Source organism: Odontesthes bonariensis, chromosome 3, assembly GCF_027942865.1.
Source record: "Odontesthes bonariensis isolate fOdoBon6 chromosome 3, fOdoBon6.hap1, whole genome shotgun sequence".
NCBI lineage: Eukaryota > Metazoa > Chordata > Actinopteri > Atheriniformes > Atherinopsidae > Odontesthes > Odontesthes bonariensis.
The window spans coordinates 7,416,084-7,427,605 of NC_134508.1; the positions used below are offsets into that span (position 1 = coordinate 7,416,084).

The 11,522-nt window shown below is 40.5% G+C and overlaps 1 protein-coding gene across 1 annotated transcript in view; it reads left to right on the forward strand.

Annotated features, from left to right (window-relative positions):
• Positions 1-11,522, forward strand: part of tomm34 (translocase of outer mitochondrial membrane 34) — a 17,139-nt gene continuing 5,617 nt past the window's right edge. Inside the window, exons 1-7 of the mRNA XM_075460171.1 lie at positions 1-232; positions 6,056-6,228; positions 7,128-7,227; positions 7,830-7,982; positions 8,182-8,402; positions 8,704-8,851; positions 11,082-11,208. Coding sequence (XP_075316286.1) covers positions 6,099-6,228; positions 7,128-7,227; positions 7,830-7,982; positions 8,182-8,402; positions 8,704-8,851; positions 11,082-11,208 — 879 coding nt within the window. The 5' untranslated portion in view covers positions 1-232; positions 6,056-6,098. The remainder of the gene's footprint in view (positions 233-6,055; positions 6,229-7,127; positions 7,228-7,829; positions 7,983-8,181; positions 8,403-8,703; positions 8,852-11,081; positions 11,209-11,522) is intronic.

The window sequence follows — 11,522 nt, forward strand, 5'->3', positions numbered from 1 at the left end:
CGTCAAACTGAGAAGTTACTGGAGCCAACCGGCATGTTCTTCACCTCCCTTACATAAACCCGCTGAGCCGCGTGTCTGAACCACCAAGACATCAACTCAGTGCTCAGAGGAATGAATTATTGTTAACTGCGTTCACAGGTACGGACAGCTGCAGTCCTTTCGACCGTTTGTGCCGTGAAGAAAGGTGGACTTCTTCTTCGCCGACTTTTCCGTCAGACCGAAGCAGCAGCCGGTAAGAAATGCTAACCTTAGCACAGCTAGGCTAACCTTAGCACAGCTAGGTTAGCAGTGGCTATATAAAGACACCATTGGCGTCGTACTTGAATTAGCATAACAGACCGAGCTAGCTAACTTAGCAAGTAGCCAAGGGGGGAAAAAAGTACAAATAAGACTCGTTTAAAAATAATAACACATGGGGAAACATTGTCCAAATGTGCTTCTAATTTAAAGTAAACTCTCAACAAACTGTCATTAGAATAAATATCCTTTAGCAGCTAACACTGGCTAAGCTAACGCGTAATGTAAACGTATCATTTGCTCTCCAATTAGCTAGTTCTTAAAATAAACTTCTGGGGGATTAACATTATATCACATCGATAACTACCATTGATTATTTAACTATCATGACGCTTGTTACTTAAACTAATGTAGTGTGTGAAAGTGAAACTGTAGGCTGCAAGTCAACCAACATATTCGCAGCTTACTACAGTGCAACCTGCGAGGTTTATAACAGAAAAATATATGCAGTTCAAAACAGACCAGACTGGATGATAAGTAAAAGCAAGATATTTCTAAAAGGACTCCATTTAATCTCCAACCATCCGATCACGGACGTTGATCTGGCTAATTTGTGCACCAGGAAGTCTGTATTGTTTGTAACTGACATGTAAAGACAGTGTAGCTACTGATAATAAAGTACACTCTGTGTGCCAGGCTTGTGTTTAAGTAATATTTTCACACCTGTCCTATGCATCTGAACTCTTAAGACATATGTTGTTGTGACGCATTTACGTGTTTTGAACATTTCAGTTGATCTGTCAATTTAGAGTCAATTGGTTAATCTCAATCTCTTATGTCATCTGAGATTATAGTTGAAAATGTTTCAGAAAACAAATTTTTAGGAATGATAATTGACAGTAAACTAAATTGGAAGGCTCATATCAGCCACATACAAAATAAAGTTTCAAAAAACATTTCAATAATCAATAAAATAAAATATTTATGTGATTATAAAGCTCTCCATCTGTTGTATAGTTGTCTTGTGCTGCTTTATCTAACGTATGGTATTGAAATCTGGGGTAATAACTACAAAAGCTCCTTAAAATTACTCTGGAAATTGCAAAAAAGGGCTATTAGAACCATACACAAAGCTGGGTTTTATGATCACACACACACACATTATTTCTGCAATCTAAACACTTCAAATTGCTGGATTTGGTCAACTTTTATACAGCTCAATTATTGTACAAAGCCAGCATGAATACTCTGCCGGATAATATTCAAACACTCTTTAAATTGAGACATGGAGAACATCACCTAAGGGGATGTAAAATATTTAAAGTGCCAGCGGTGAGAACCACCAGAAAAAGCATGTGTGTGTCTGTGATTGGGGTTCGGCTCTGGAATGGGTTGAAGGAACAACTTAAGCAGTGTATTTCTATTCATCAGTTCAAGGCCAGATATAAAGTGGAAGTAATGACAAAATACAAAACTGAAGACATTTTGTAATGTATATTCACGGGCTATTATGTTATCATCATATAAATTGTGATTAACATCAAATAAGAGATGAGAAGATATGTGTAATAATATGTTAAAATTAGGTTGAAAGTTAAAATCTATGCCAATGTATGTAAGACGCATCCATACAAATTGTAATTTTTGAATGGGGTTGGGAGCAAATAAGTATTTTTACTTCAGCTCACTCCCTTTCGAGCGAGTATTGACTTCTGTTACCTTTGTTCTAGATGAATATGTAAATTCATATGTATTATGGAAATGTATTTATTTTGTAATCTGCCTGAAAATAAGCTCGAAATAAACACTCATTCAAAGATAAAAATGTCATTAAGATATTACGAGGCATGAATGGATTATAATGCAACATTTTTATTTTTTTCTGCTTTGACTGGGTTTGCCTTGATAATAAACAGGTAATGTTGATGAATAACAAACTTCCCTTTTATGTAAAATGGAGAAACCTTACAGAGTATAAGCAGGGCTATATTTAAAAAAAAATTAAAATATAAATCACAAATCCTTTAATAATATCACCCCTTCTTTTACCCCTAAAGTAGCAGTTTGATATTTATTTTAAACTGGCATTTCATGGCAAAACGCGTAACTGAGATGCTGTTTTAAGGCGAGACAGTACAGGTGAATAGGGTAATATTTTAAAATAGTAGATATCACCATGAAACTTCCTCAGTTGATTACTTATACAAGTATGAAAAAAAATGTGTTACAAGTTTTTGTATGTTTAATTATGCAAATGAGACATTATCTCATTAAATATGCGCACATTTGCATATATTTCCAGAAGCTAGATCTGAACATGTGATAAAGCCAGGTGCAAAATAATTTTTTCATTTTGTTTACACACAAAATGAAAAGAACATTACAGAGGGATTTCAGGATATCTGCTTTCATTTCCTAGGAAATCAAAATATACTGTCCATAGCCTAAAAAACATCAATTTTCGCCTTATTTTTTTTATTATAATGTCACATAAATCAGGCCAGGAATGATTTATCAACAAATCCTTTTGTAAATATCTTCAGAATACTGCTAACTGTATAGCTGGAAAGTTTGGTGTTAGTAGGTGCTCCATAGGCTGAGATATTGATACTGGAAACATACAAAAGGGACCTCCACCCTCTCTCTGACGAGACGCCACATAAAAAATGTAAATAAATTCAAAAAATAAATAAATAAATAAATCTTTTAACCAACAGACGTGTGCACATCACTCCTGTTCTTAACTCCCTCCATTGGCTTCCTGTCCTTCATAAAACTGATTTTAAACTTTTAATGTTTGTTTTTAAAGCTCTTAACGGCCTCGCCACATCGTATTTATCTGAGCTTTTAACAGTCCTGGTAGAGCTCTGAGGTCAGCAGATCAGTTTCTGCTGGAAGTCTACTTATTTAGGATTGCTTTTAATACCCAGTAGTATAATGACACTTTTATCTTATTTTATCTTATTTGATTTTGTTGCATTTTATTGCTTTCACTGTTCTTTTTATTGTTTTTATTTGTTTTTTACTTATTCTTCTCTTTATTTATTACCTGCTGTAAAGCACTTTGGTACATCGTAATGATTATCTTGAAGGGCTGTATAAAAAAAATTGGAATTTATTAAAACTTCAACATAGTGAGACATCAAGAGTCCCCACCTGATCTTAAAATGATAAAACTCAGTAGCATAATCAGTTTATATGGAAAGCTTTTGCGCAAACAAAAAAATAATTGATTTATATTATTAAGCTTATTATGAGCATCTTAGTTACATTTACCTTTGCAGTAGTTTCGTCATCACTAGTTGGTGAAAACCTCTTAAGTCTGATACGTGATAACCATAAAAAGAGCAGATGGATCCAAAATATCTGATCCTGGGATGCACAATTATAAGATGTTCTGCAGATAGCAGGAAAGCTATAATCCACCCAGATTACTGGCAGCTGTCCTGCTGATGACTGGTTACAGCAGCTCCCCATAAAGATGGCGCTGATAAGCCAGTTATCGGTTCTTCAGAAGGACACCGAATCAGTCATGAAAAGGGCTGCGGAACATTTTCAAATTAACTGTCTCATTATGTGATACAGATGTTGCACTGATGCCTCAGTTAACAGAGAAGACGGAGAAGTCAAGTTTAATATGTTGAGATGTCACTTTTTTTTCCAAAGATCCTCCTGAAGCCTGAACCCCTGACAGTAAATCTGTCCTTTTCTGTCATTATGGAGTAAATATGCAAACAGTTATTGCAGATAATGAGCAGCATCGGTTCGTATTCAGGGAACGATGTGTCTAAAGCCTCTAGCATGGTTGCCGCGTCGGCTAGCGCGAGCGGTGTTGATGACGTCACGATTTCGTGCCGGCTATATACGGTGGCGCGAGTCGATGCGGCAGTAGTTGCAATTTTCTCCGTCACAGAAGTGTCGCTGCTACGTGAAGGTTAGCGCTACTCTACAACGAAGAAAGTGGAGAAGAAAACAATGAAGAGCAGGAACACTGTCATCAATAGCCGCATTCGGACAGAGCAGTTCTAAGAACGGTCCTCCTCGAATTTCGTTTTGATAGCTGTCCTTCCCCAGGGGAACTGTCGTGACTGATGCGTCGCAACAGCGACGTGTTACTTTAGCGCCACATTCAACAACAAAACAAAACAAAACAAAATCCTCGAAAGTAAGGTGAGAAGAAAAAACACCACCAAGAAGCTAATATGGAGAGCGGGGAGGCCACCGTGTTCATGGTCTGCATGATGGTGATATTAATCATGGACGATCACATCGGGCGTCTAACATGGAGGCTGGAAGAGCACACAGAGAGAGTCAGGAGACGCAGGATGGAGCACAGGCCGTACTTCTTGGTTTCATGAAGGAAGGAGAGCAGAGCGCCGCAGACAAAGGAGACCACGTGGAGGTTTAACTTATTAAACACGCGCAGGTTGTGTCTGTGTGGTATGAGGAAACATTTCAGCCTGACAACATGACAAGGGGCGGAGCTACCAACCACCAAACACCTCCGTCAGATGTGTTGCTATGGAAACCAGAACAGACCCAGCTGAGGAGAAGGAGCTGAAATGGTTCCAGGAACTGAGGGCGATGGTCCCGAGTTCCTGTATGTGCGAATGCGGGAAAAAAACGGCCCCGTTCCTGAAAAGGTTAAAGGAACTGCAGAAGGTTCCTACAGTGCGAATGCGGCTAATGATGCTGCTGCAGTACCTGGGAGATGAAATGCTTCGTGTGTTTCTGTGTTTCACGAAGTTCGTGAGCCAAGACAATTCAGTCATTAGAGGTGAAGGTTTGAAGCCCCCGGCATCAACAGAGTCTCTGCCCTCTTCTTTGCCTTCACGTATCCGTCCCGTAGCTTCTTCCACACATTCTTACAGAACTCTCCCTCTTTCCCCAAAGTTCTGCCCATCTCTGTGCACCAGTTTTTGGAGTTTACGTGCTCCCTGTGCTGTTTCACTGCAGTTTCGTACAGCTGCCTGTACAAACGCACCTCCTGACTGAGCCGGTCTCACATCGGTCCGTCCGGTTTGTCGTTCTCGGCGCAGCCAAGTTACAAAAATCGACTGGTGCACGACAACGCGCTGCGCCGTCTTTTCAAGGCAAGCGCCATGCCTGAAACGCCATTTTGACGTCACGGGTCGGCTGCGCCGTGAGCGACGCGTCAACTGTAACTCCGGCTTTAGCGCGAGGAGGACGATGGATGCTGTACCATCCAGCACATGGACACCTCCAGCATGTCGTTACAAAGTTTCCTCTGGTAAATTGGAAGAGGAAGAATGTTAACGAAGGACGATAAGGGATAAATATATGAATAGAATAGGGTTAATTGTTATTTTGTAATTTAATTAGTATATGATATATATGGTATATATTTATTTATGGGGATGGTTTTATTTATATATATATATATATATATATATATATTCATATTTACATTTATATTTACAAGGATATGTGTGTAGTATATATTTATTTTTGTGATTATATATTTATTTAGATATTTAGGAAGTGTATATGCATATATTTATATAGGTTATTGTAGTTTAGGATATTTACAAACTGAAGAGTAGTTAAAAAGAGGTGGGGAAACTAAAAAAGTATTGTACTTCTTCGATTCCTTTTTTGAACAATGTGTGGTGTTTTGTTATGTATTAGCACTTTATGTGATTTAATTTAAAATTTTTTTCTCTTTTTCTTTCTTTTGTATGTACAAATAGTTACATACATTTTCTTTTTTATACATGTTCGAAATAAAAATCTATCAAAATAACAGAATCCATTTAACACTATAAACGGCTGACTGGACGTACTTTTTCCTCCGCAGATTGTCTTCATCTTTTCCAGTTAAAAAAAAAAAAAACGAAGACATGCCTCAGAAGCAGAGAGCAAAGCCCTGGACGGAGTTGAAACAAGCCGGAAATGAGCGTTTCAAGACGGGCCAGTACGGAGAGGCCACCGGTTTTTACAGCCAGGCCATCAAGGAGCTGGAGAAGTCCAGTAAGTGCCATTTAAATGGAACCAAAGTGCAAAAATAACTACAATAAAACAAGTTTTAATAATAAGAAAAGAGTAATAACAAAGTAACGGAAGCAAAAAGACTATTAAAAAAAACTGCTTTTTCTTCTTTGTGTGACATTTCGCAGCTTTGTTAAGGCTGATTCTTACCCGGCGCAACCTCGCTCTTACTAGCTGGTCGCAAATGGCGCAAACGGTCACATGACCCAAAATTCCGCCACGCCCCCCGTCGCAAGCTAGAAAATCCTCGCGCGTCGCAAGGTCGCGCACACAACTTTTTTTCTGACTTCGCGCGAGCTCAACCGGAAACAGCTGACCAAGAAAAAGAAAAAATGAACACTGCAGAGACCGCGGTGACCGAGAGGATGCGCCTCTACAAACATCTGTACGACACGTCTATGAAGTTACACTGGGACAACGTTTGACAAAGTTCGTCTTGTTGCAAAGGACGAACATTCCACCTTCTCTTCTGTTTTTGCCGCAGATGCTTAGCTCTGAGATACATATACAGTTCTACACCCAGAGTAAATTCATTCCTCATCAGATGTGCCAGCCTCTGCTGACGTGACACCACAGGTGGCATTGTGTATGCTTTCTTCGTATGCTTTTCAGCATGTTTCCTCAACAGTGACGCCCGCTGGTCTTGAGAGAACTGCAAATGTGACGCATACTCGGCGCAAACTGCGCTTATGAGCTGAAGGAACTGGCGCTTTCGATGACGTCATTAATGGTTCTCGAGCCAGAACAGTTGCGCGTTTGCGCCGAGTAAGAATCAGGCTTTAAAGCGAGCGGGTCCTTTCAGTGTTCATTGATCGTTGCCCTGGGATACGTCCCGTTTAGTTTTGGATTGAAGCGCTGCTCTCACTGTGTTTCCTCTTCAGGCAAAAAGAACCCTGAAGATTTGGGCATTTTGTACTCGAACCGTGCAGCCAGCTACCTGAAAGATGGCAACTGTACAGAGTGTGTGAAGGACTGTGATATGTAAGTGTTTTTATTGGATTCCCTACCAGTTTACACCCTCTTCAGCCTGTCCAGTTGTATAAAAAAAAAAACTGCCTTTTTATTTAAAGCGGCACTATGCAACTTTCAGTAATACGGGGTTTGTTTACCATGCAATACACACCCCAAAGCTGTAGGGGGAGCTCCGTAGAAAATAAGGCGACAGTCTAGCCATATTATATATTACTACTCTAGAAGCTAACCGCATTCAATTTAGCCGTCGACAGCTAATGGAGAGAGGTGTGTCTTATCAGGCTCCCTGGCTCGGCTCAGAGCCCTTTAGACCTGCCGTGAAGCAGTAGTTCTCGGCTCTCGTGTGTCGCGAGACTTCCAGAGGTAAACAAAGCACGCGGCGCCACAGGCAAAGTTGCAAGCGCTGTTTCGGTCTAGGGCCACCAGATGGAGATGGAAATGTCACCGTTTTCATCAGAACGGGTCAGCCAAGCTATCTGATGATTGCCAAGCAATTTTATGACCATGAAAAAGTTGCATAGTGCCGCTTTAAAGAAACCTCTCAGATATAAATATCTGAGTGTCGTGTTGACAAATTGTCTCTCTTCTAATCTGTAAATGTTTCTTCTCAGGTCTCTGGAGTTGTTCCCGTTCAATGTGAAGTCTCTGCTCCGTCGTGCTGCTGCTTTCGAAGCTCTCGAGCGTTACAGACAGGCTTACATAGACTACAAAACCGCTCTGCAGATTGACTGCAACATAGCAGCTGCTCACGATGGCACCAACAGGTCTGTAAGCTGGCTGAGGCGTCATCCAGGGATCAGTCTGATATCTGATCGTTTCAATTATCGCCCGGTGTTTTTCACAAAGGGTTTTTCTTCTAGTTTACTTTCTTTCTTCCAATCATAAAAACTGCAGATCGTGTATATCTTGTCTTGCTAAAAGAGGATGTTTCCAGCTCACGTTGTCTTTGTAACCGTTTCTCAGGATGACAAAGGCTCTCACGGATGCAGACGGTCCGTCATGGAGAGAAAAGCTTCCTCCCATCCCTTCTGTCCCTCTGTCTGTGAGGGAGAAACTCGCCCAAAACGCTGCGACCAACGCTGCGCCACAACAGCAGAAACCGGCGCCACAGCAGCAGAAACCTGCGCCACAACAGCAGAAACCGGCGCCACAACAGAACGGCGTCAAAAAGACAAACAAACCCGGTACAGAGATTTTTCTGCAAAGAATTGCATCAAGAAAATGTTCTCATGAGCTGAATTATTCTTCTGTGATTTTCTAAAACAATTAAACTCGTGTCGGCAAGTTAAATCCGCTGCTTTTTATGTTCAATTTGGCAAAAAGTCTGAATCCTAATGATTTCGAGCCTCTTTCTTTCCATCTGAATCTTCTCAATAAAACTGCTTCTTCTGTGCAAATAATTAAAGTCAGCAGCCACGGGGGCAAAAAAAAAATCAGCTGTTTAAGGTCTAAATCTTTTTGTTTTGCCCGTTTCCTTCTCATCAGCTCCCAGTGATAAAGACATAAAGAAAGCCCAGGCTCTTAAAGAAGAAGGCAACGCTCTGGTGAAGAAAGGAGAGCATAAGAAGGCCGTAGAGAAGTACAGCCAGAGCCTCAAACACAACCCCACCGAGGTGACGACCTACACCAACCGGTGAGCCGCGTCTTTTTCACTGCACATCCTGTTTTAGATGTTCGAACCACAAGTCGGTCAGAATTTTCTGGTTTAGTAAACTGCACTAATGGTGCCGACCTCCGTAAATTAACCTGCTGTTTACTGCCAGAACAACGCGCTGCATCAGGTCGGTTAACTCGGTGACCAAATCATCAAAAGTTTCTTTTTAAGCCTTTTTAAAAACTTAGTCGTTACATTTATTAAAGAAAGTTTCATCAACTTGAGCATCTTGTTGAACAACCTGTACTTTTTTTTTTTTAAAAACATATTTTTATTATGATTTTTCATTAATTTAAACTTTGACATTTAAACATGAACATTATATCCCTATCTGGCAATAACAAGAATAAAAATAAATAAACATAGAATAAAACAAACAAAACGATACTAATGTAGATTAATAATAATTAATAAAACAAAATTACATTCTAATAGTAATAGTAATCACAATTCAAGGTTGTGAAAATTCTTTTTCTTTTTCACAATATATGTTAGTCTCTCCAAAGCGAGACAGGACACATTCCAATAGAAGGTGTGTCCATACTCTTCCACAATAGCACAACCTGTACTTTTAGTTGTAGCTGGACTCCTGAACGGGCCCACGAGCGTAAGGACTCACTTTCACATCGAAGCTGACGGCGCTCCTGCGCACGTGAACATGAACCGAGTCTTTTTTACAGATGCGTTTATAAAATCAGGGACTGTTGGTTAATGCCTGATCATGACGGGTGTCATTTTTTTAGTCTCTTTTTGTGTTGTCTGATAACAGCAAAATATGTAAATGAGATCCCAGTTCAGTTATAGTAAGATACAGTCTGTGAATCTGATAAATCTTCAAAGATAACATCTAATTCAACTCTATTGCAATACAATCAAATGCAAGGATTCAATTTCATATGAGTCAAATTCATAGAAAGTCGATTAGAAAACAAGACAAAGTTGAGATTCAAACAGTCGTGAAGGGCTGGGAGTTCGCTGTATTATTATTATTATTATAATGATAAATATTCATAGAAAATAGATCAAATGTGCATCTTTATCAGCATTCTGTCCACATCTGCGTTCATAACTGAGTTACTTTTGTAAATAAGTGTTAAATTGGGCCATTAAAGCACAGAAAATCTGGACTAAAGTTGATGTTGAATGTTTTTATGAACATAAACCGTGCGGCGGTTCTTTGTCAGTTCAAGTAAACTAATCAAAATAAAAAGGTGCATTATTTGAACTCGACGTGTTTCAGATAGAAAAATATTATCCGACCCCCCCCCCCCCCCCGAGCTGTCAAACCTGGAGCTTAAAGGACCTGATCCCAGTGTCTCTCATTGAAATATGATCCTGGACTGTGTCCGAAACCGCATACTACACAGTTTACCCACAATGCATTTTGCTCCTGCCCGAGCCGAAATCAGCCGGCCTGAGCGGATTTCGCTTAAGCTCTAAACTCTGTAAACTTTAGCAACATTTGAAACATTTTCAGGTGAGAAAGTAGTCGTTTAGATCCCCAACGTGTTGAAAACCTGACAAAATACCGGCTATTTACAATTTTGTTCCCACGAATTCGGCGCTACTAAAGCTAGCCGCAGTGAGCAACGCACTTCCGGTTATTTTCACAAAATAAAATACCCGTTGCCTTTTATCATAGGGAAAGCCATTACCATACAATTGGTGCTTTTGTTTTGAAAACAGGAAGTGAACCTACCCTCGTTGTAGCTAGCTTGAAACTGCCGTTTTGACAGGAAATGACGATCGGCGACGTCACCTTACGTTGCATCTTGGGTAGTTTGAGTATGAGTAGTAACCTCATGATGCATACCCAACATTTCAGAGAATCTAGCAAGCATCCGGGAACTTCTCGCTTACTCAAACTCGCATACTAACTCAAAAAGTTAGTATGAGTAGTGGGAGTAGTAGGAGAAGTATGCGGTTTCGAACACAGCCTTGGTCTGGACTTTAGCAGGAGTTACAACACCACAGATGCTCGTTTCGATCCGCAGAAATACGTGGAAGCTCTGCTTCTGGAAGCGTCTCAGTGTGAATCCGTGCGGTGGATAAAGATAAGAGACTGAAGTCCATAAAACTGCACCAGCACGAGTAAAATGTGGTCTGATCTGAATAAACACAACAAACCAACCAGAGGTCAGAGGGAGGGCCCAAGCCTTTGTCTGGAATTTTTATCAGAACGTTTGCTTGTGGTTACCCGTGTGATCAGGGCGCTGTGCTACCTGTCGGTGAAGCAGTACAGAGACGCCGTCAGAGACTGCGACGAGGCTCTGATGATGGACGGCGGCAACATCAAGGCGCTCTACAGGAGGGCTCAGGCCCACAAGGAGCTGAAGGTAAGCGGCCGGATCCTCCTCGACCCAGGGTGATCGGATGTTTCCCGGGGTTTTCAGGCCGAATGAGAACATGATTACAGATGTTCACAGATGTTCACAGATGCAGTATTTCACACTGTTGTGTCCATACAGTGCAACTCTGTCTGTTTGAGTTCTAAAAAATGGCACAATTATAGCCAATAGACTTTTCACTGAAGCCACCAGCCTGATTCAATCTGTTTCTTCTACAGCAAGAAAGACCAAGAAAATGTTTTGTTTTTTTTAAAGCAACATTAGGAAGTTTGTGAGCTTTAAGCTGTGTGCTTCTGAGTAAC